We start from the raw sequence: 23,897 nt of genomic DNA, 5'->3' as shown, positions 1-23,897 counted from the left end.
AATCTCAGTTCATATCACCTGTTCTGATATACAGGAGGTGGCAAAATGTTGGTCATTCTACCGCTGTCATAACATAATGATCAAATACCTGTGGTGTACCTATTTACAATGCTGGGTGGGCATTGGTTCAACTGCCGCTCGGGGAGATCGAACCCGAAGACCTCTGCATTACACATCCAGTAAGCAAACCTTGACACCACGGCAGATTCACGTACATGTGGACATATCAGTCAAATCCTGAAGTGAAAACGCGGACATCTCATTTGCGTACAATTATTAAAGCAGGGGTTGTGGTGTCGGCTGCGAGTGACGATGTAGATTTAATTTAATTCGTCCCCGTGCAAACTCCTCCACTGCCTCTATCAAGCGCCCGCTTGATTACAATGTTGGGGCCGCTTGGCACGCGCCTCCCAGTTCATTGTCTGTTGATGTTCTTGCTGCTGCTGTGCTCTGGCATCACGGACTTCCCTTGTCAATTAGCCAAGAAACGAGATAAACGGGACCAATCAAAAACAATCATCACTCAATCGCACAATGCGAGCGAGCAGGTGTGAGTGGTGACGTCACTGGCCGCCCTGCATAAAAGCCGCAACGAGAGGGGGTAGCAGTGGTTGTTGAAGCTGCAGATGTCTTTTTCAGGTATTGTTTGCGGTGCTGTGTTGGGCAAGATGCCTTGTGTCGTGGGTCGCTCTGCAACGCGCGGGTGATACCTGGGTTCGTTAAGAGCGGTGCGCAGCGCTGGTTGAGGTTTAGACAAGAAATTGTGTTTGTAACAAAGCTGGAGGAGTACGTGATTGATGTTCTGTCTTGTTGTAGTTCATCATAGTCTGGTGCATAGTGAGGTGCCGTGTGCATTGCCTTCACGTGATTGAAGACTGTCTCGTTGTGTTTGTCGTGTCCTCGCAGATTCCTCTTGCGTACTGACTCGACCGTGCATCACTTGCCAAGATGAGCGACCTCCATGCAGCCACCCTGAAGCTCCTGGCCACCTTCAATGAACTCGCCCACGACGGTGCTGTGAAAGATTGTCTGAAGAAGGAAACGTTCAGGAGCTTCCTAAAGGGGGATAAGGGCAAGAGTCTGATCCAGGTGAGACGTTGTTTTACTATACCTATGGAACAGTCCCTCTGTTTATCCCAATTGAGTCTCCGGTTGTATCCTATGATGTTGTTGTACCATCGTCTCCATTCTTCTGTAATAAAGGTTTTTGGTTTGGATCACGTAATTATCTGTTAAACCCGACACGGCCAATTGGTAGGGTTTGTCACGTAATCCGTGCTGATTAGCTGCTACTTTAGCACGCCGGTGTTGGAGGCAACTTGTGCTATTTAGCTGATTTGACAATTGGCCTCATGAGGCGATGGCCAATATTGTGCAGCGGTGTTTCGGTCTTAAAGAGGTGGTGTCTGACTGGTCCTAATCGTGGGTGAGTAAACGGGTAGGCAGTTGATAAACCTCTTAATTCTGAATGCAGTACATATTGTGGTTGGCTTATTCACAAATTATCATGATTAAATGACCTCCATTTGGCACGTAATTACACCGTGCTATATCTCTTGCTGTAGATTTTGCCTGTGTTCCGCAGTCCAGGTCCAGTCTTTTCTAAGTCTTGCTGCTGTGATTCCATTTAGAATCCCGTGGATGGGTTCGTGGTGAGCCGCATCCTGAGGGACCTTGGTGATGACAAAGATGGCAACGTCGACTTCCTCGAGTTCGTGATCACGATCGCGGCCTTGAAATTCTGCTGCCACCCCAACTTCCGAGCGCACCACGAGCGGAATGGCCGGACCCACGCGCTGCGCGCATTCAAAGTGTAACGCGCCTGTTGCATGATACGGATACTATGAAATAAACCGTGTGATCACATCAACGTGGCGTGCGTGTGACCTTGATACTCTAGGTATAGAATCCAGTGCAGTGGTTATCCATGCAATGTCCACGATGGGCAGCTACCAGGATGAGTCTAGCGTTATGGAACGTGCCAGGAATGCGTTTCCTGCTTGCATTTCTGTGGTTTTGTAACTGAAAGGATCTGTGAAGTTGACGAATTCGCGACGTAGGATAAGCTGTACTATTCATTTTCATACCGCCGTTTACACTCCGTGAATTTGCGTGGGTTTAAACTTTTGATTAGCAAGTGATCTTGATTTCTTGCACGTTCTTTCCCAGCGACAACCCAACCTTTTGATCTAACGTATCCACAGTAATTCTTTAAATGATCGATTCACAATCAACACCACGTATACAAGTAATACCCCAACATTACCGTACTCAAAGCCACGTTCCCACAACTGCAACACGAACGAATGTGGCCTGAATGCTGGGTTTGCCATGTACGCGAAACGCGGGAAATGGCTTTAAAAGTGATGTAATCTTTCACAGGCACAGCGTCTCTCTCCCTTCCACAGGCACAGCGTCTCTCTGCCTTCCACCGATCACCTGCGCTCACACGCCCCCCCCCTTCTCTAGCTCCGCCCACTTACCCTTGGGTTGGGCCAACCAACCCTTAATGAACTCTTTGTCAGCAGCTCTTTCTCCTATGTCAGCGGTTGTCCTGCTGCATCGGTGCAACCTGATGAAGGTCGCTTGTGTTGCGATCGAAACGTCGTGATTTGTTTGATTTTATTTCTAACTACGTGACTTTACCGAAAGAGTATTATATACACGTGTAGATGCCACTGGTTCTGCAGATGTAGATCCACTGGTTTTTCACGTTCTGCAGATGTAGATGCCACTGGTTCTTCACGTTCTGCAGATGCCACTGGTTCTTCACGTTCTGCAGATGTAGATGCCACTGGTTCTTCACGTTCTACAGCTGTAGATGCCACTGCTTCATGTTCTGCAGATGTAGATACCGCCATCTATTGCGGGGCGGTTGAACTTGCGACTCTCAGTCCGAACAGGCAACTGGACATACGGACCAGGTTTGTTCATTTCTCTGAAAGTTCGTAAGTCGAATGTTCGTAAGTAGAGGAGTCCCTGAAGTTTATTTTTAAATGAACAACCTCACGTTGGCACAATACACCCCAAATAAACGCGTGCAGGTGATTGGACAGGGTTTAGGGTCGGGAGCTCCCAAATCCTTACTGAAGTACATCACCCGCTTAAAACAAAATAATGTTGGAACTTGAGGAAGAGCCTAAGATTAGTGGGAAAAAAAATCGACCCCAAGCCTTCCTGAACGGGCCACCCTATTGTCCTTGTTTTAGATGGTTAATGCTTTTAAACATCTGTTTAAACATGTTTAAAAGTGCAATACAATGTAAGCTTTATTTCATTACAATCAACCGTGTATGATATCCATAACGTTTTTCGGTTAAATCGCGTGAATATGAATGTGTCGTTAAACCCGCCACCACCCGACACAGCCAATTACTAGGGTTTGTCACGTAAACGGAACGTGCCAATGCGTTACGAGTGTAGTGTCGGTGCAGCGGGTTCACAGGTTTGCCCTCGCTTCTCCCACGTCGTCTAGCCTAGCCTGGACACAACCCTGACCGTGTTACACCGACGGCGTCGACCGACACGGCCAACAACTATCCAATGTCCAGCGAAGCCGACATCGACGACGAGACGAGTCCACTCCCAGAACCGGCAGCCACGAGCTCTCGGCTCCGCCCTGGCCGCGCCTCCCTTCTAGAACCCACTAGCGGCTTCCAGGGGCTTCCAGACGGGGTCTCTTTGACCCTTGACCCCAGTTCCTCCGCCCTGCCGACACACCGCGTGAGTGCTCGCCGGCGTGTGTACTGCTCGTCCACCGCAGTTGTCGCACATCAGACGGCGCTATTACACGTCACTAGTACAGCACACCTGTGTGTTGGAGAGTAAACCCACATTTATAATTCGAGTACGACATTTCATCAGTAATTACAATGTTGTGGGTTTACTCTCCAACACACCGGTGTGCTGAACTTGTAATGAATTGGCATGTTTTGTTTGTGACAACCCTTACTATTTGGCTGTCGGGTGGTGGCGGGTTTAATGACATTTACGCCATCTAACCCAAACAACCTCTATCATGGGTATTGGTCGCAAAAGACTGTTAAAAGTGTTTGTTACTGTACATTGTGTTTACACTGTAATGTTGATTTGAATCAATCACTAAATATACACGTATCAATCCTCCCTTCCTGGGTATGAGACCACATTGTTAATCAGCCAGGAATAACCTCACTACATCTCTTCCGCACATGCTGTGAGCTTAAACTCAACTTGAAGAATCCCCTTTTATTACAATTACATCATGACCAGTAACCAGAGAAGTGATACACAAACACGTATAGCCTGATTAACCTTTATTTGAGTTAAATAAGCAAATTGCACGATTTTAACAAAGGCAAATTATTGTCAATTTATGAACACAACTCTCATGCATTCCAAATTACAGGTGATGCTTGTAAACACGTCGCAATTTACAATAAACACATCTGTGACAATCATGAAACAATGTATACCGTACAAGTACTTTACCGAATGAACTATCTCCCTTTGGGGCACGTATTAAACATTTTTGCTGCTGGTCCATTTTCAAGAAATTATTTTCATTCAAACAGCAGCTCTTGACAACTATAACGCATGGGACGTTATTGCCAGGATCTGTTCGCATTTTGGTGTTCTCTGGTCTGACACTGGAGAAGACTAGGCCTTAAAGAAGGCTGTCTGGTGTAGGTCGATCAGTTTCAAAGACAATGAAAATGTTATCAGAGCATGTTTTGTTTGCATGTTCACCACAAGTACCGTGTGGCAAATGCGAACTTGATTCCTTGCAAAAGGTTTATATTTGGTGTTTGAACATCTTAACACAACTGTTGTATTGCCATAAAGGGTAAAAACCTATTTTTATTTTTTTCATAACTATAATGAATACCTACAAAAATAATACGTTTTCACCGTCACACATGGAACTTCGTATGGTGAAAAAAAATAACTATGACATTACTATAATCTCACCAGCGTAGCAGCAGGGTGGGTTAGTGGCACAACCTACGTTTGATTCCCGGCCACAGCTAAGTGGAGCGTGGCCATCTCAACCGGTTAATGGCGTTCCCACCACCAGCTAATACAGAGCACCGTCAACAATATGAGGAGGCCTTCATCATCCTTTCATATATCAACGCTCATATATTTTTTACATTGTACAGCTTTTTAATATTTCACAAAATAATTCCAAATTTAGATTTAGGTTGAACGTTGTCATTCTTCAGCCATCTTCGGACCTACAGATAAGACATTGCTGGAAGACGATCAATTCTCGACTGCGAGTGACTGCCGAAGGCTCGCGTTTTGTACGGTCCGCGACGCATCCAAATTCCTACTCAATTTTAAATGCATAGCACCACAAGATTACGGGGGGAGGGAAGCATCGTCAAATGTTGGCATCGAGAACATGCAACCTTTTCCGAATTTTGGTGCTTGCAAATTTTCTCAGGTTGGCTCTAATCTGTTTTGAAGATTAGATACAGCAGACATACAGGGGGCAAAGCGGGGGGTGGGGCAAAGCGCAGGAGCAAGTTCAGGCAATGCAGGACCATATCCATCCTAAGGGTGTGCAATTCTAAGCGCGGTGGAATTAACAGGGGAGCGTAGAGTCCTAAAGGTGTTTTCTCGATCGTTCTCACTCCACGCCGCACACCGTGTAGATCTTCACGGCCGCACCGAACCAAAACATCCCGAGGGCCCGGGTGGCTGGGTAGGTGGGAATGCGTTGGAGCGGAAAGAGAATACCCACTTACTTACTCATACTCACCCGGCATAGATTTATAATACTTATAAGCTCTCCTTTAGAAGTTATGCTTGAAAAGGACTGTGTGCGTATGCGTGCAAGTCTGTGTGGGTGAGAGGGTGTGCACGTGCTTGTGTATGTGCGTGGTGAATGTATTTGTGCGAGAGACCACGAGTGTGGATGCACGTTTATGCATGCATTTCATACATGTGTGTATGTGCATTTCCATCTGCATATGTACAAATGAATACTGGATAGTAGTGCTTGGCTATAGTAAAGCAGTAGACTTGGGTGAAATAAGACAGGATAGACTCTATCCTATCTTCCGTACCTTTTATAAAATATTGAAAATATGGCAGCACACCGGTGACTTTGCAGAGGCACACCGGCTGCAAAGCACTGCTTCAGGTATGTTGAATTTCATGCATGTTGAACTTCCTTTGCACCGTACGTAGTCAATCCATGCAAATCGGAGGTGCGGGGGATGGACAACAGACTAAACACAACAAAAATTATTTTGAACATTATTTTTACATTATTACTTAACACTGTTATTGTCTGAACACGCACTCACCTTTCATGGAGCGGTCCATGGTCAGTTTTAAGTTTAAAATCGATGAAGCCCATAACGTATAACCATCTAGAGTGAGATTCCACGTCGCTTGTCAATGAGCAAGTCCATACACGTGTCAGTTGTACAGCGACTTATGTATCATTTTACTCCGAGGCAGAGAATACACAGCTGTCAACCCATACGGTTAACCCCGTTCTCGTACAGGGAAATTGAGTTTTCAGGTCCATACGGCATACATCCGTTTCAATACGGGCGAATAAATGTTTTTTGTCTATTTGTTTGTGTTTCTCTCTTGTGATGGGACTTTGTAGGGTGAACGTTGAGATTTATAACGGCAAGGGTGACCCAATAAGGTATAAATTGGTCTTTAATAAGGTAGGGCACTGATAAGGGTTTGACAGGTATGAGAATGGCCAAGTGGAGGCGGTTAAATTTCGATTTAAAGCTTTCGTGACTGCAATGATTCATCTTCTTTGGTTCTTTCGGTAAAGTCACGTAGAATGTGACTTTACCGAAAGAACCAAAGAAGAAAAATGGCCAAGTGGGCTATGAGTATTTATCCCAAAAATTTTACAATGTTCTGTCAAATCAGAACACTTGCCAGCCATGCTATTAACTTTGAACAAATCCTAGAGCTCTTCATTATGAGTATGCGTTTTCCTGTGTCTCTTTAAGTGGGAAATACACGAAAATCCTTTCCCACACTCAATGCACACGTGCGGCCTCTCGCCAGTGTGAGTCCGACGATGCGTCTTTAGGTTGGAAAGGTTCGAAAAGCCTTTGCCGCAAACCTTACAGGCATACGGCCTCACACCTGTGTGTGTCCTTTCGTGTGTCTGCAAGTGGAAAATATGAGAAAATCCCTTTCCGCACTTTTCACAGACGTGAGGCCAATGTCCGGTGTGTGTCAAGCGGTGAGTCTTCAAGTTTGAAATCTGAGAAAACTCCTTTCCGCACTCCTCGCACATATACGGCCTTTCCCTCGTGTGCGTTCGTTGATGCATCTTCAGAGTGGAAATTTGCGAGAAGCCTTTGCCGCACTCTTCACAGATGTACGGCTTCTCTCCGGTGTGTATCATCTTGTGCGTTTTGAGGTAAGCAACCTGGGAGAAGCCTTTGCCGCACTCTTCACAGGTGTACGGCTTCTCTCCGGTGTGTATCCTCTGATGAGTCTTCAGATGGGAAACGCACGAATATCCTTTTCCGCACTCATCGCACACATGAGGCCACTCTCTGGTGTGCGTCATCTGATGTGAAGTCAGCTGGGAGATCTGCGAAAACCCTTTACCACACTGGTTACAAACGTGTGGCCACACTCCAGTGTGTGCCATCTGATGTATTTTCAGGTGGGAAATATCGGCAAATCCCTTCCCGCACTCATCACACTTGTACGGCTTTTCCCCGGTGTGCGTCCTCTTGTGCTTTTCCAAATGAGAAATGCATGAAAATCCTTTCCCGCACTCTTCACAGACGTATGGCCACTCTCCGGTATGTGTCATCTTGTGGGTGTTGAGTTGCGATACGTGTGGAAAGCCCTTTCCGCACGCGTCACAAACGTGCGGCCACTCTCCCGTGTGCGTTACCTGATGGGTCTTCAGGTTGAAAAGTTTCGAGAATCTTTTTCCGCACTCGTTGCAAAAGTACGGTTTTGAATGTGTCATCTGATGCCTCTTCAGTTTAGAAGTTAATGCAAAAGCCTTCCCGCATTCCTTACAAGGGAATAACTTCTCAGAAGATTTTGCTTGTGTACATTCCATGGAAAAGAAAAATGCAAATGGTTAAAATACTCAAAGTACTTGCATCTATTATTGTTTAGAAGCAATAAATACATCAGGTACAATATATTGTTTATGCAACTTCAAGCATATTCAAGTATTACACATACAGTACTGTTTATTGGAATTACCAATGTCTAATTTTCCCACATTGCAATCTCAGCAAATTACGTGAAATGGTCAAACAGTACAACATAATTCGTATTTTACCCTGCAGAAGCCACTGCACAATGTGCCACTTGGCACCGGCGAGGTGGCACAATAAACGCCCGAGCAAACTTATTGCCACGAATTCTGGGCCGCCTCAGGTGTCCCACTGTTAATCAATGTTGCCCGGTGTGCGAATCAGCGCTGCCCGCTCTCGCGTTGGCAGCCACGTGGTCGAGTCCTTGCTGTGATGAGCGACCAGGAGACGGACGCGGTTTTGGGAGTTGCAAAAGACAACACAGAATACAAACGCAGACACAACCTTCTCCGCCGGAGCAGGCGAGCATAAATCTCTGCTGCTTAGAAAATCGGACCTGTGAGGGGAGGCCGGGAGGGCGATTGTCAGAATCGGAATTTTTATTTGTACTGGAGGAATCTGCTGAGCCGTTAAGGTATTTTTCACAGACGTGCAGTATTGTGGGCGGATAAGCCCCAAAAAAATATTCTCAAATAACCCAGGCTGATTTGTACGTATGAAAGAAGTATGTATGTGTATATATATGAAAGAAGTTAAACATACATATATACAAATCAGGCTGGGTTATTTGAGAACATATTTTTGGGCATATACACCCACAATACTGGACATCTGTGAAAACTGCTGCAGATCAGGTGAAATGTAACTTAATTGCGATAAACATCCTAACTAGTGGAGTTTATTGTAAAGAGTACCAAATAATGTAGTGAGAAAAGTCACTGTAAACATTCAGCAGCAGTAGTTGACTTTATTTTCAACATCCTCAGATTGGCCCTATTATTTCCCAATAACTCTTAATGTCAATTTGGTTTTTCTACCTTGCCACTCCCTTGTGCCCTCCATGCCATCTTTAAACCAAAATGACCATGAAATAATTCTGGCCCATTTCTAACAGCACGGTGTCTTGAACGTGAACCTATCGCACGTGGCTCGGCTACTAAACTCGGTCTTACATTTTCTGTAATCGTAAGCTTTCTTCATCCGCAAGGCCCTACACTAACGGTGACTCTCAGCCCCAAAGCCCAGCCTCATTCTTTCATGAAATCCCAACCTGTCGCCAAAAGCATCTCCAAAATGTAAAACAATTTCCGGAGAGTTTTGTGCATTTGCTGACATGAAAGGAACACTTTGAACGGTCCTTACCATTGTTGTTGTCACCCTTAATTCTGCATTCTTGTGATTTCAACATCTCTTCAGCTCTCACACTGGAAAGGCCAAAGCGACTGCTGCAGAGCTGGTAGGATATTGGTAAATAAAATAAATAAAACAACAGCATTCAATTAGTGCAGTTTATGTCAAAATAACACAAACGCATGGTAAGGCTCTGTTACATTTCACGACAGTGCTTAATTTAACGTTCAACATTATTTAGTTCTATAGCGGTCTTATTTTGAAGATATTTAGGTTAAAAGATAATCAGGAGAACATTTGCAACTTTAAAATCTATTGGCTGCTAAGGTTGTGCTTACAGAGCATAACCCATCATCTGATTTATCTGGAAACCTTATTCATGGGGTCATGATCCCAAGGGGAACAACCAAGGGTGACTGAATTGGTTCCTGATTCAACTTGTGCACATTTTGAAAGACACATTTGAAGAAGTTGGCCAAACATCTCAGTGAAAAAATGTCATGAGAATTGGTGAGCTTTTCATAGGTTAATGTTCTTTTAAATTAGGTTCACAAATGTAGGATGAACGTCCAATACACTATCTGCTGGCTTGTGCTTAAAATCCACAAACTACAAAACAATCTGGGCCTGATTCATGCAGATATTTTGGGTGTTGTTGTTTCAACCAGTTTTTGGCAGAATGCTGGCCAGTTTCACGTAATAGTGGAAACATTTAGCATTTTATGTATGGCCGATTCCATAAAAAAAATCGAACCGTTCAAATACTCGTCAATTGCGGAATGGTCCAAAGTGTGGCAGGGTAAGGGCTGCACCAACAATTGTTGAAAAGCGATTACTGGAGGCATGGGTAGGTAGTGAGGAATGAATTTGGTGGAATTCCACAAAAGTTCTGAAAATGCAACAACAAAAAAAACATGCGGTAATGTAATCTATGCGTGCCATTTGTTCACATTCTGCAATACTCAACCCGCAGGACAACTGCTGAATTCCCACAGTGTTAGCAATTTGAGGCCAGAGGTATTGCAGACTGAGTTGGATGCGAACTCACCGGCGCCGTGTACTACCGTACGAGGTAGAGCTGCTCTCATCAGCAGGGCAGAGGTTGAATTCGGGCCCGTGGTCAAGAGGTCGTGCAATCAAGTCATCAGACGTGGCAATTCTATGCGATGGCCGGGGGCCTGTGACCACCCCCCCCCCCAATTAATGGACAGCTGTGCTCTTGAGGCAGCTCCTTGGGGTGGTTGCGGAGGAACTCGAGTTCATGTTAAAGAGGATAACAGCTACTCGTGCTGTGGACGCCACCACCAAGCCATAGCTTCTTATATTCTCCTGCCAGATTCCGTAGCGGCTGCACGGTCGACACCTGTGACGAGTTGCATAAAACATTAATACTCAAACGTATTGTGGCTAATCATCTTAGAAAGATGGTCACTGCATCGTTGCCGGGTCGATGCGCTTCTGCGGCCGTCTGGAATGCTCTTCCTTCCGATATGAGGAAGCCACTGGAAGCTATGCACGTTTAAAGGATCTATATTGAAAACTAATTTCTTTAGAACTGCTTTTTGTGTTTAGTTTGTTGTCCTTCCCCCGCACCTCCGATTAGTGTGGTTTGCTACGTACGGTGCGAAAGAAGTTCAACATACACACATACATACAACACATTGACTTTACATGTTTTACTAAACTGGCTAATGACCTTACACGGTCAGCTATCAGTGCCCCACCAATGTTGTTTTTATACATTCAAGTGTGAATATGGTGCCCAGCCCCATGGTACGTGGTTGCCCTCATGGGTAGGTAGTGTCCTCCTGGTACCCGCTGAGTGCTGGTGTCTCCACTGCTCGTCAGCGAGGCCCCTGTGGTGACCTCCTCACCTGGCGCGCAGCGGTGAGAGCAGGAGGCGAGACCCCAGTCCGTGGCGCTGCGCCTTCTTCACTCACAGCCATTGCCTGTGGAGTAGCGGCAGCAGAGAGGCAATGGGAGCAGCATCAGGCGAGTTCACAATGCAAGGGAGCCCTTGTCCCTTAACATTGCCAGAATAAACACATCGTATAAGACCATCGCACCTCCTGGATTTTACATTCCTCCTCCACCTCCTCGAAGACACTGGTGGTTGTAACGGTGAACCTCACCAAAACATCAACAAGAGGCCCCATGCGCATGCCCCTCCTCAATGAATGGTAAATGAAAACAGACCAGCCACCAGTCGTGCGATTGTGGCCATGCAAACCAAACTACAGACCCATATAGTAAACCCATGAAGACACAAATACAGGGTGCTTCAAAAAAGTTTTAACAATACCACGTGACATGTGCCGCTGCCTCTGGGCTCTGGAGACCACCTGGAGAAGATTCCAGGCCACGTGCTGACAATGATCGCGAACAAGCGGAGACTTTTTGAAGTTTATTAACGTAATTTTGTTTTTGCCCACTTCAGCAATTATTTCTTTCTGTGGTTGTCCCACCTGATGACGGACGCTTGTGTTGCGCCCGAAACGTCGTGATTCAATTTATTTGATACCTACGTGACTTTACCGAAAGAACCAAAGAGTATACTTTTGTTATCATGTTACATTGTATTATTTTTCCCATGTAAGACGTTCGCATTTTTTTGAAGCACCTTGTACATACAGACTCATTGAAACACATAGAGAACCAGAGGTACATTAAAGACAAGCCACCAGTTATGAAAATTGTGGCCATGCAACCCAAACTCTGGATCGCACGGTAAATCCACTGTGGTCTGCGCTCCTTCAACCGAGGAGGAAGAGCCAAACGACACGAACTCTCTCCTGAAGCCCTCTCGTCGTGGCTAGCAGGCAGACCTCGACACTGGCATCTCGCTACTGAACAGAATGAAAGTGTAAACACCAGCACACACCATCACTAAACACGCGACAGTACGTACACCCAAGTGGCACTACTACACTCTATTACACTCACACTCCCTATTGCTCCCTCCCTCGCTCTGTCTCTAACACTCTCATGAACGCTCAGACCCTCACACTAACCTCCTTTCCATAAACCCTCATTGTGACACTCTCTCTCTCACACTCACTAACACTCTCTCTCACACTCACTAACACTCTCTCTCACACTCACTAACACTCTCTCACACTCACTAACACTCTCTCACACACTCACTAACACTCTCACACTCACTAACACTCTCTCACACTCACTAACACTCTCTCACTAACACTCTCTCACACTCACTAACACTCTCTCTCACACTCACTAACACTCTCTCACACTCACTAACACTCTCTCATGCCCTTACACTCTCACACTCACTAACACTCTCTCACACTCACTAACACTCTCTCATGCCTTTACACTCTCACACTCACTAACACTCTCACACTAACACTCTCACACTCACTAACACTCTCACACTCACTAACACTCTCTCATGCCCTTACACTCTCTCACACTCTCTCTCACACTCACTAACACTCTCTCACACTTCATAATATAACCAAACAAATACAGCCCTACATCGGTAAGACATCTTCATTCATAAAATATGCAGAACATCTTGTGAATGTGATTAAAGATATTAAACTTACTCCTGATGATATTCTGGTAAGTTTTGATGTGATTTCTCTATTCACTAAGGTTCCAGTGGACGAATCGCTTAAATTACTTGATACACTAGTAAAGAATACCGGTTTACCAAAAGATATTCCGAAACTTGCTGGCCATTGTTTAAATAACACTTACTTCTTATGGAGAGGAGATTTCTTTAAACAAAAGGAAGGAGCAGCAATGGGTTCTCCTTTATCCCCTGCTATAGCAAATTTGTACTTGGAAAACTTTGAAATAAGAGCACTTGCCTCGAGCACATTAAAACCATCCTTTTGGTTTAGGTATGTGGATGACACTTTGGTTGTTTGGCCACATGGTAAAGATACACTTAATGGTTTTCTAAATCATCTCAATGCACAAAACCCGGCCATCCAGTTCACCATGGAAATGGAGGTGAATAACACACTCCCATTCCTAGATATTTTGCTTGGACATGGCCTAAACGGTAAAATAACACACAGCGTTTACAGAAAGCAAACGCACACTGATGCCTATCTGAATGCAGAATCACATCATCATCCAGCTCAGAAATCCTCTCTTATCAAGACGCTCATACATCGGGCTAAAACAGTGTCAGATGGTGAGAGTCTAGTGAGAGAGATTAAACACGTTAAAGACGCACTACGACAGAATGGCTACAATAATGCTCAAATTAACAGAGCACTGAATGCCAAATCACGATCGCAAAGCAATACTGCTGAAAGCGACCAGATTGTTAAAACAATAAAAATTCCATATATCTCAGGAGTAACTGACAAATTAGCCCGTGTTTTGCAAAAGCAAAACATTACAGTAAGATTTGGTACAGTACACAAAATTCAAAAACTAGCATCTTGCACTAAAGACGCATTACCTAAACTATCAACAGAAGGTGTATAGTGGATTAATTGTTCATGTGGCAGCTGCTACATTGGGCAGACGGGACGTAACATCAGCGTAAGACTAAAAGAACATCAGAGAAATATTAAATTATCTCAAACACAACTGTGGGCAGTGGCAGAACATGCTTGTCAACAAGGTCACTCAATTGATTTTGACAATGTTGAGTGGTGTGTAAAACTAACTATTACTGGCAAAGACTAATTAGAGAATCCATTGAAATTGAGAGGAACAAGAATAAATTTCGATTTAAAGCTTTCGTGACTGCAATGATTCATCTTCTTTGGTTCTTTCGGTAAAGTCACGTAGAATGAGAATAAAATAATAAATTGATAAAATAAAATAACACAATAATATTCTCACGACGTTTCGGCCACAACACAAGCGGCCTTCATCAGGTGAAGGACAGCGCTGTCCTACCAGACAGTCTCGCTCCCTTCACCTGATGAAGGCTGCTTGTGTTGTGGCCGAAACGTCGTGAGAATATTATTGTGTTATTTTATTTTATCAATTTATTATTTTATTCTCATTCTACGTGACTTTACCGAAAGAACCAAAGAAGATGAACAAGAATAACTTTAATCGCTCTGACAGCTACCGGCTTAGTGCGGCCTGGAAGCGTATTATTAAATAATACACATTACATTTTGATTTAAAGAATTACTAATCTACAACTCATTACTAATCATAACCAATGACTGATTACTAATCGATTATATAATTACAATACCCCCCTCCGCCTCTAATCACTGAACCTGATATGAGTTAAGTGATGACGTCATCCTGCTGCTCTATATAAAACCGGGAGCAAGCGAGGGCTTTACCATTCTGGCGAATTGCCCGATGATGCTGGATGTATTTACCAGCGAAACGTCGTACTCAAACTGTAAATGTGGAGTCACTCTTCAACACACCGGTGGGCTAAAGTAGTGAATTATTTGTCTTTTGTCAACGTGACACTTTTTTGCTGATTGGCCGTGTCGGGTGGTGGAGGGTTACGACACATTTATAAATAAACGCGATCTAACCCAAAAACCTTTATTATGAATAATATTGGTCGCGAAAGCCTACGTGTTAAACTGACTCTCTCACACTCACTAACACTCTTTCATGCCCTTACACTCTCTCACACTCACTAACACCCTCTCACACTCTCTCATGCCCTTACACTCTCACACTCACTAACACTCTCTCATGCCCTTACACTCTCTCACACACTCTCTCTCACTCTCTCACACTCTCACTCTCTCTCTCACACTCTCTCTGACACTCTCTGACACTCTCTCACTCTCTCTCACACTCACTCTCTCACACTCTCTCACTTTCGCTCTCACTCTCTCTCACTCTCACACTCTCTCACACTCTCTCTCTCACACTCTCTCTCTCACACTCTCTCACACTCTCACTCTCTCTCTCACTCTCACACTCTCTCTCACTCTCACACTCTCTCTCTCACTCTCTCACGCTCTCTCACACTCTCTCTCTCACGCTCTCTCACACTCTCACTCACTCTCTCACACTCTCTCTCACTCTCACACACTCTCTCAAACACTCTCTCACTCTCACACTCTCTCTCTCACTCTCACACTCACTCTTACACACTCTCACACTCTCTCACACTCTCTCTCACTCTCTCACACTCTCTCTCACACCCTCACATTCTCTCTCACACTCTCTCTCACTCTCACACTCTCTCTCTCACTCTCTCACACTCTCACTCACTCACTCTCTCACACTCTCACACACTCTCTCTCTCACTCTCTCACCTCACACTCTCTCACTCTCACACTCTCACACTCTCTCACACTCTCTCTCACACTCTCTCACACTCTCACACTCTCACACTCACTCTCACTCACTCTCTCACTCTCTCACACTCTCTCACACTCTCACACTCTCTCACACACACTCTCTCACTCTCACACTCTCTCTCACACTCTCTCTCACACACTCACACACTCTCACACACTCACTCTTACACTCTCTCTCACTCTCGCCGTCTCACCCAAGCACTCGCTCAGCTCCCCCCCATGCACTCAGCAACTCTCTCACTCTCTCTCTCTCACACTCACTCACACTCTCTCTCACGCACACTCTCACTCACACACTCTCACACACACTCTCTCACACACACTCTCTCACACTCTCTCTCTCACACCCTCACACTCTCTCTCTCACACACACCCTCACACTCTCTTGCCGTCTCACCCAAGCACTCGCTCAGCTCTCCCCCATGCACTCAGCAACTCTCTCCCCTCAATCTCACACTCACTCACTCTCACACACTCTCTCTTACACTCTCACACACACTCTCTCACACTCACTCACACTCTCACTCTCTCTCACGCACACTCTCACTCACACTCTCACACTCACTCACACACACTCTCTCACTCTCGCCGTCTCCCCCATGCACTCAGCAACTCTCTCCCCTCAATCTCACACGCGGCGCCCTCTCGCTCACGGCAGCAGCCGCAGCAGGAGGTGGTGGAGGAGGTTGAGGAGGAGGTTGAGGAGGAAGTTGAGCTTGAGGTGGTGGAGGTGGAGAATGTTGAGGAGGTGGTGGAGGTTGAGGAGGAGCAGCGGGAGGCTGAGGAGGTGGAAGAGGCTGAGGAGGTGGTGGACGTTGAGGAGGAACAGCAGCAGGAGGCTGAGGAGGTGGTGGACGTTGAGCAGCAGCAGCAGGAGGTTGAAGAGGTGGTGGACGTTGAGAAGGAACAGCGGGAGGCTGAGGAGGTGGTGGAGGAGGTGGAGGGTCTCATTCTCGCTGCCAGCATCGCGGAGGCCAAAGCCCAGGGACCGCGGTGAATCCGACACACGGTTACTATGGTAACAGCCTTAGGGACCGCGGGCAATAATCGATATTGCCAGGGGTAACCGCCGATCGGGGACCGTGGTAAATCATCTGTACGGTACTGTAGTTACCGTGGTAACAGACTGAGGGACCGTGTTAAATAATCTGTACTGTATTGAAGTTACCGTGGTAACAGACTTCAAGTTTCAAGTTTTATTTATTAGTTATAGCCCTGTGAGCCATGCGGCTCTTAAGTCGGGTGCAACCGCAACAAACAAAATATGAATCTACATTGCAGAAAACTATTACACCTACTCTTCGGTTTTTTCGGTAAAGTCACGTAGAAATAAGAAATAATAAAATGACATAATACCATGCGACGTTTCGATTGCAACGCAAGCAATCATCATCAGGCACAGAAGAGCTAAATCCAAGAGAGAGAGGAAACAGAACCGCAGACATACATACAGACACCTAAGTAGAGGGAGTTAACACAGAGACACCAAGAGGCACAACGTATGGAGCACAGAGAGACAGGGTCTCTGTGCCGAGGCCTTAGCATGTAGGGGAGACAAAGAGAGATGGAGAAGCACATCAAATCGAACAAGATTTAGTAAAATTTGGAAACAATATAATGCAGCACAGAGGGTCGGTCAACACACAATTAACGCATTGCCTGGCTGATTACGATATTTCAAAGATTGCTAAATTATAGGTGAAGAGTGATAGAGTACAGATTGCAGACACATATATAGATATCTAAGCAGAGAGAGTTAGCAGAGAGACACAGAGAGAGACACACATGGGACACAGCGAAACAATGCTTCTGTGTCGAAGCCTTAAATAGAGGGAGAGGGGGGGCGGAGACAGAGACAAAGGGATACAAATTAGCATGGACTGTGTGGTGCCACCACGGCGGAGTAGCTCCGTCGGGCACCGTGCTCACCGCCGCGACACCAGCGCCGGGGGGTGACAACGCCGACATGGCGCGCCTCGTTTCCCCCCCCCCCCCCCCCGCACGAACGCACACACACACCCCACGTAGAGCCGGAAGGGGGGCCGTTGCTGGCAGGTGACGGACCCCCAGGAGCGCGCTGAGACTAACCTCCCTCCGGTGAGAGACGGTGCAGTATGTGCAACAGAGACCTCGACAGGAGGAACCAGGAACCCGGGGGACCACTCGGCGGGCACGGAGCCCACACCCCGGGGCCCGACGGGTCACTCAACCCCACCCGGTCGGATCCAGGAGGACGTCGGCTGCGCCTTCCCGGGCCTGGACGACGAGCAACTGAGACGGACCCAGCTGCGGGATCCAGATCTGGCAGCGGTGGAGGCGGCCCTACAGGAGAAGGGCGCCCTACCGGGACCCTGGAGTGGTTTGTATGCCCGGTTGTGCGTGCAGAACGGGGTAGTGCGGGAACTAACTGAAGCCGGCCAGCTGGGATGCATCTGCGTTCCCACCCAGGTACGACCCCAGCTGCTAAGACTAGTGCACGACCACCCGCTCGGGGGCCATGACGGGGAACGGCGCACTCGGGAAACCCTGCGTCGCCAGTATCTCTGGCCCAAGTTGGCACAAGACGTGGCCGCCTAGGTGCAGGGCTGCCGCGCGTATCAGCAATGCCGGCCGAAACCAGCGCGATACCAGGTACCCCTGAGACCGTTCCGTGTCAGCCGGACGAACCAGCTAGTTGGGATCGACCTGCAGGGACCATTCCCGCGATCCCACCGGGGCAACCGGTATATTCTCGTAGCGGTGGAGTACTTCACACGCTATCCCGTAGCGGTGGCCATCCCCGATAATACAGCCCTCGTAGTGGCCCGAGCGTTCGTGGAACACTACGTATTTAAGTACGGGATCCCCGAACGAGTCATTACTGATCAGGGTAGTGAGTTCGAGGCAGAGCTATTCCAGGCGCTGTGCCGAGAGTTCGGGATCCAGAAGGACTGAACTACGGCGTATCACCCCCAGGCAAACGGGATGGTAGAGAGGATGAACCAGACTCTATCCGGGAAGCTTAAACGCATGGCAGCCGCGAATCAACGGGACTGGGACGAACACCTCCCCTATGCTCTGTTCGCCTACGCCACCACAGTACACACATCTACGGGACAGACCCCGTTCCTAATGATGTTTGGTCGCGAGTCACGCTTGCCCGCAGATCTGCTGTTCGGTGTCCCTCCGCCACAACGGGAGGAAGGGAGCCGCCCCGTGGAACGCTTGAAGGAGACCATACGAGAAGCTAGGGTCCGGGCCTACCCGCAAGGCGAGACCGCGCACCAGCGGCAGGAGCGGGGCACCCGACCCCGAATGGAGCCCCCCTTCTACTCGGCAAGCTCTAAGGTGTGGCTGCACACCCCTCGCGTCGGGGCCAGACAGGTGGGGGCCCTTGGACCGTGGGGCGACAGATTTCCCCCTGGACGGTACTGATTCGGGGGGGAGAGGGGGGCCGGGAGATGGTAGTCAATTTCCGGTGACTGAAACCATGGAGGGCGGCCCCAGCGAGGGAGAACCCCACCACTCGAGGACCCCGAAACCCCGGGGTCCCCACACCCCCCATACCCAGGGGCCTCGTGCCGTATATGGGCCCCAGGGGGCCCCAGGCCCCAGAGGGCCCCAACCCAAGCCAGGAGAGATGGGGACGACGGCCCCTGAACCCTACCGCCCCCGAGTTTGTCTCCCAGCCCGCAGGTACCCAGGACCAGAGAGAACCACTGGAGTGGAGGAGGAGACCGCCGCCGGAACCCCGAGAGATGGAGCCGCCACCGCCGAGACCAGCCACGAGAGCCGGACGAGTCCCGCGAACCCCGCGGCGCTACCTCGTAGGGGCAACCCAGACGAGGTGCTCCAGTCAACCCGGGACGGGGACTGGCACCTTGGGGGGCTGTGTGGTGCCACCACGGCGGAGCAGCTCCGTCGGGGACCGTGCTCACCGCCGCGACACCACCGCCGGGGGGTGACAACGCCGATGCGGCGCGCCTCGCTTCCCCCCCCCCCCCCCCGCACGAATGCACACACACCCTACGTAGAGCCGGAAGAGGAGATCACCTGGTCGATAGGTTTTATTCCAGAAACCCCTAATGGGATTAAGTTTCATGGTTTCCTGCGGCCGGGAAATTTGGCGATCTCCCCCCGCAGCTGATACGCACCGCAGCGCCATGACCAGATTTTAAAGTTACATGGTCACAGCGGAGGCCGCATGGCCGCCGCGGGTGCAGGTCGCACACATGGCACGGAACGTGAAAACGGCGGTACGCCTTTGTCATAGATAGCATTATGGCCCCCCAATAACAATGCAAAATAGCATTCCAACATTTGAATGGACAGGGCCACCTGGGGTGTGAGAACCGCAGTGCACCTTTATTATAGATGCCATTAGGGACTCCACCAAAAGATGCACTTAGGAACATTCCGACAAGGCAGCACGAGGCGTGGGACCGGCGGAACGCTGTTGTTGCAGGTAAAGGTCACAGATCTGCATGTAAGAGGGATGAAAATATCTCAACACCTGAATGGACAGGGCAGGCACGGGGGCGGAAGCATCTGAATGCCTATTGTTCCAGGAAAGGTCACAGATCTGCATACGAAAGAGCCGGGGTGAGCACGCTCCTGAACAACGGAATGCCGCTAGGGTGGATAAAAAGGCAGAGGTTGGGGGTAGCAAGGGTCTTCTTCAAAATCGTTGCGGTCTACGGAGGAACAGAGTCAGCTGTTCGGGACGTCTGTGTGACGAACTCCAACGCAGCCAGGCTCCACTCTCGACGGGGCCGGTCTACCATCTCCCCCTTCTACAGCGCTCAGCGCAGCAGAGGGGAAGTAAGCATGTGTGAGAGAAGCGACTCCGGAGTGAGTTAATCGAGAGTAGAGAGCGGAGCGATAGGCAGAGTAGGCTCGGCCTAGAATCCCCGGGAGAGTAGGCTGGTAGCCACTGACGCATACACTATTCTCAAACTTTAAACGGGTTGCTCACAGTAAATAAAATCACTAGCGGGGGATAAAACCGTTGTGTGGTCTTTTGGGAGCGTGGGGAGGAGTGCAGAGTGTGCTGGGTGTCTACGTGTATGCGCGCTTGTTCACCACGAGATGAAGTGTTTGGTGCTTATGTACCCGCACGATTGTTTACAATAGCGCGTAAAGCTCGCGTACCCGTGTGACTGCGTTGCGATCACGCACCTGTGCGATTGTGTACAGTACTGTGTGGCGCGTGCGGGCATACGTGGCGATTTTCGGTGGTGTCCAGCGCTCGCGTACCTGTGATATCACTTACAGTAGTGCTTAGCGATCGCGTACCTGTGTGGCTGTGTTGCGGTCGCGCGCCCGCAAGATTGTCTAATCGCGAAGTAGCGAGTTAAAGCGCCGAGTGCGCGCGTATTCGCGTGACTGTTTGAACGGGCCCTTTAACTCAGAGCTGAGCGACCCTCCCCAATCAGCGGCGTGCGCACGGCAAACGTCCCGCCCGCCCATCCCTCGGCCCCAACCCCCCTCGCGTGCGATTGGTGTACGGGGCTGGGCAGAGGGTAGAGGCGTGTTTGTTATTACCGGAGCACGTGGAGTGTGGGTGGGAGGGAGATACGCACCGCGCCTGTCTGTTTACGGCCGGGACGGAATTTTTACTTTGGGAGCGTGCTCCCCGCGGCACGCGCCACCGAGCAGCGTAGCGCGCCGCAAGCGCAAAGCGTACGAGCCGCTAAGTAAGCTACGCAAACGCGGTCGACATCCCAGGCAGAGGTACAGGGGGCGAGACGTTAGGGGTCGGTAGTCTGGACCTGACAGAGCAGCCGGGGGGTAGCGGTATGAATGGAACGGAGGAGTCGGTGGGCAACGGCCCCGACAATTCAGTGATGGCGGGGGACGTTCGCCCCCACAACTGGACTGAGCGAGCAGGGGTACACGAGCACATGCCGCTGCAGCATGGTGAGGGGGGAGGGGGCACAAAAAATCAGATTAGCAAGCCCACAGGGACTGTGGAGAGAGACAATACACATACACGTAGACACAAAGGCAGAAACACAGGTAGAGACAACACAGAGACACAAACTTAAGTGTGACATTTGAGAGAGAGACAAGACACATACACGGAGACACAAACAGAGACAATGCAAAGACACGTACTTGATACCTCCCCATAGAGGTGGTTCAAACTTGATTTGGTGCTTTCGTGACTGCAGGAATTACTCTTTGTTTTTTTCAGTAAAGTCACGTAGAAATAAGAAATAATAATAAAATGACATAATAGCATACGACGTTTCGATTGCAACGCAAGCAATCATCATCAGGCTCTTCTGTGCAGCACGACACTCCCAGTGTATGATGTGTGAGTGAGTCAGCAGCAGCGTGAGTGAGTGTATGATGTGCGAGTGAGCCAGCACACGATGAGTGAACCTGTGTATGATGAGTGAATGGGTCAGTGGTTGTGCGAGAGTATGATGTGTGAGTGAGTAAGCGCATGATGAGCGAGTTAGTGCATGATGTGAGTGAGTCAGTGCATGGTGTGAGTTAGTCAGTGTATGATGTGTGAGTGAGTCAGTGTATGATGTGTGAGTGAGTCAGTGTATGATGTGTGAGTGAGTCAGTGTGTGATGTGTGAGTCAGTGTATGATGTGTGAGTCAGTGTATGATGTGTGAGTGAGTCAGTGTATGATGTGTGAGTCAGTGTATGATGTATGAGAAAGTCAGTGTTGGCTCCCTCTGCTCGCGCCGTCGCCCCCCCCCCCCCCCGGCTCCGTCGCCCCCCCCCCCAGCTCCGTCGCACCCCCCCAGCTCCATCGGCACCCTCCTGGCTCCGTCGCCCCCCCCCCAGCTCCGTCGCCCCCCCCTGCTCCATCGGCCCCCTCGGCTCCATCGGCTTCCTCCGTCGGCTCCCTCGGCCCCCTCACAAGCGGCCCCCGCCAGCCGCTGCTGGGAGCGCATCTTTAGGGAACGCGGTAAAGTCATCGACAGAGCCAGATGGAAAACAGCATCGGAGACCGCGGCGAATCCTCTGCGCCGTTAAGGGGACCGTGGTGAATTAACGTGAACGGCTCCCTGCATTAAAACAGCGTTAGGGGCCGCAGTCGAAGTGGTTGGCAGCCGTCACGAACGCCTCGCCGAGGACAACGACGCTAAGGCAAAGTTGTGTCCAAGCCTCCAACGTCGTTGGGGGCGTTGCTTTGTAATGCCACGTGCAGGCAGCACCCGTAACAACTAAATGTACACGAATATAATACATAGACGTCAAGTCTACCTTATTACAGACCAATTCAGACCTTATTGGTCACCCCATGCCCCTCATAAATCTCAACGTTCATCCTACAAAGTCGCATCACAAGGGAGAAACACAAACAACTAGTATTCTTGGTTCTTTCGGTAAAGTCACGTAGAAGGGAAACAATAAAATAAAATAAAAGATCCAGGTCCGATTCAACACATTATATAAAATCCGTGATCTGGTTACGTCTGTAAAATATGTGATTCCGGACATACAGTACCCTGGTGTCTACAAACTGAGTTGCCTCTGTGGTAGTAGTTACATTGGAGAAACCAAACGACATGTCTCGGACCGCATCCGTGAACACAAAGCAGACCTAAAACACGGTAGGACCAACACCTCGGCCGTGGCAGATCACTGTTATAATTCAGTAGGCTCACATGACATTGACTTTTCCAAGACAGAGGTTCTTTGCAAGCCATCTGGCTACCATGAGAGATTCGTTCATGAGGCTATCCACATATACAAACACAGAGACAATTTCAACCGAGAAGATGGATTCTGGCTTAGCAATCATTGGAAGGATTTGATAAACCATTTCGGGTCTTAATTGATTGTTCACGCTTACGGTGGCTTCCAGACCGCATCCATTATTTTCATCTCCCCCCTCCTCTTTTCCGAACATAGATGGACTCGTCCATCTGCACAAACTGTCAAATCGCTCTCCGTGGTGCTAACGTTTAAAAATAACCGCCACTTTTTTCAAATTTTCTTGCTGTGGTTTTCACACCTGATGATGATTGCTTGTGTTGCAGTCGAAACGTCGTGAGAAATGTATTGTTTTATATTTTTATTATTTTATTGTTTCCCTTCTACGTGGTGACTTTACCGAAAGAACCAAGAATATTAATCCCTGCAGTCACGAAAGCTTTAAATCAAAATTTTACAAACAAATAGATACAAAAAAATTGCTCAATTTCCCTGTACAAAGAATATGGGTAAATCGTATGGTGTGACAGGTATGGGGCCGTCCATAAATGACGTCACGCGATTTTGGACGAT

General features: G+C 48.4%; 2 protein-coding genes and 1 long non-coding RNA gene across 6 annotated transcripts; 2 read left to right on the top strand and 1 right to left on the bottom strand.

Moving 5' to 3' along the window:
• Positions 1-534: 534 nt before the first annotated feature.
• Positions 535-1,870, top strand: LOC116947087 (protein S100-A1-like). Of its 2 annotated transcripts, none has more exons than XM_032962506.2 (3): positions 535-639; positions 907-1,089; positions 1,632-1,870. In XM_032962506.2, the coding sequence occupies exons 2-3, from the start codon at positions 949-951 to the stop codon at positions 1,815-1,817; spliced, it is 327 nt and encodes a 108-aa protein (XP_032818397.2). In that variant the 5' UTR covers positions 535-639; positions 907-948; the 3' UTR covers positions 1,818-1,870. The 2 variants fall into 2 exon arrangements, with proteins under 2 accessions (XP_032818397.2, XP_075926695.1); XM_076070580.1 differs by lacking the exon at positions 535-639 and adding an exon at positions 690-714.
• Positions 1,871-4,280: 2,410 nt separating this feature from the next.
• Positions 4,281-16,653, bottom strand: LOC116947150 (uncharacterized). 3 transcript variants are annotated; one of them, XM_076070579.1, is made up of 5 exons: positions 16,318-16,653; positions 11,261-11,335; positions 10,435-10,749; positions 9,399-9,489; positions 4,281-8,037 (listed from the first exon to the last, which is right to left on the bottom strand). In XM_076070579.1, the coding sequence occupies exons 4-5, from the start codon at positions 9,442-9,444 to the stop codon at positions 6,926-6,928; spliced, it is 1,158 nt and encodes a 385-aa protein (XP_075926694.1). In that variant the 5' UTR covers positions 9,445-9,489; positions 10,435-10,749; positions 11,261-11,335; positions 16,318-16,653; the 3' UTR covers positions 4,281-6,925. The 3 variants fall into 3 exon arrangements, with proteins under 3 accessions (XP_075926694.1, XP_032818478.1, XP_032818477.1); XM_032962587.2 differs by lacking the exon at positions 16,318-16,653 and having other exon boundaries at positions 11,261-14,189; XM_032962586.2 differs by lacking the exons at positions 10,435-10,749; positions 11,261-11,335; positions 16,318-16,653 and having other exon boundaries at positions 9,399-10,428.
• Positions 16,654-16,929: 276 nt separating this feature from the next.
• On the top strand, positions 16,930-21,886 carry LOC142929355 (uncharacterized). Its single transcript, XR_012945649.1, has 2 exons — positions 16,930-18,991; positions 19,333-21,886. It is a non-coding gene; the product is annotated as an uncharacterized LOC142929355 (long non-coding RNA).
• The last annotated feature ends 2,011 nt before the right edge of the window (positions 21,887-23,897 follow it).

This window comes from Petromyzon marinus, chromosome 29 (assembly GCF_048934315.1).
Source record: "Petromyzon marinus isolate PM22_M1 ecotype Great Lakes invasive population chromosome 29, UKy_Petmar_22M1.pri1.0, whole genome shotgun sequence".
NCBI classification, from domain to species: domain Eukaryota; kingdom Metazoa; phylum Chordata; class Hyperoartia; order Petromyzontiformes; family Petromyzontidae; genus Petromyzon; species Petromyzon marinus.
The sequence above is the reverse complement of the archived record's forward strand: the minus strand, read 5'-3'. Positions and strand labels throughout refer to the sequence as shown.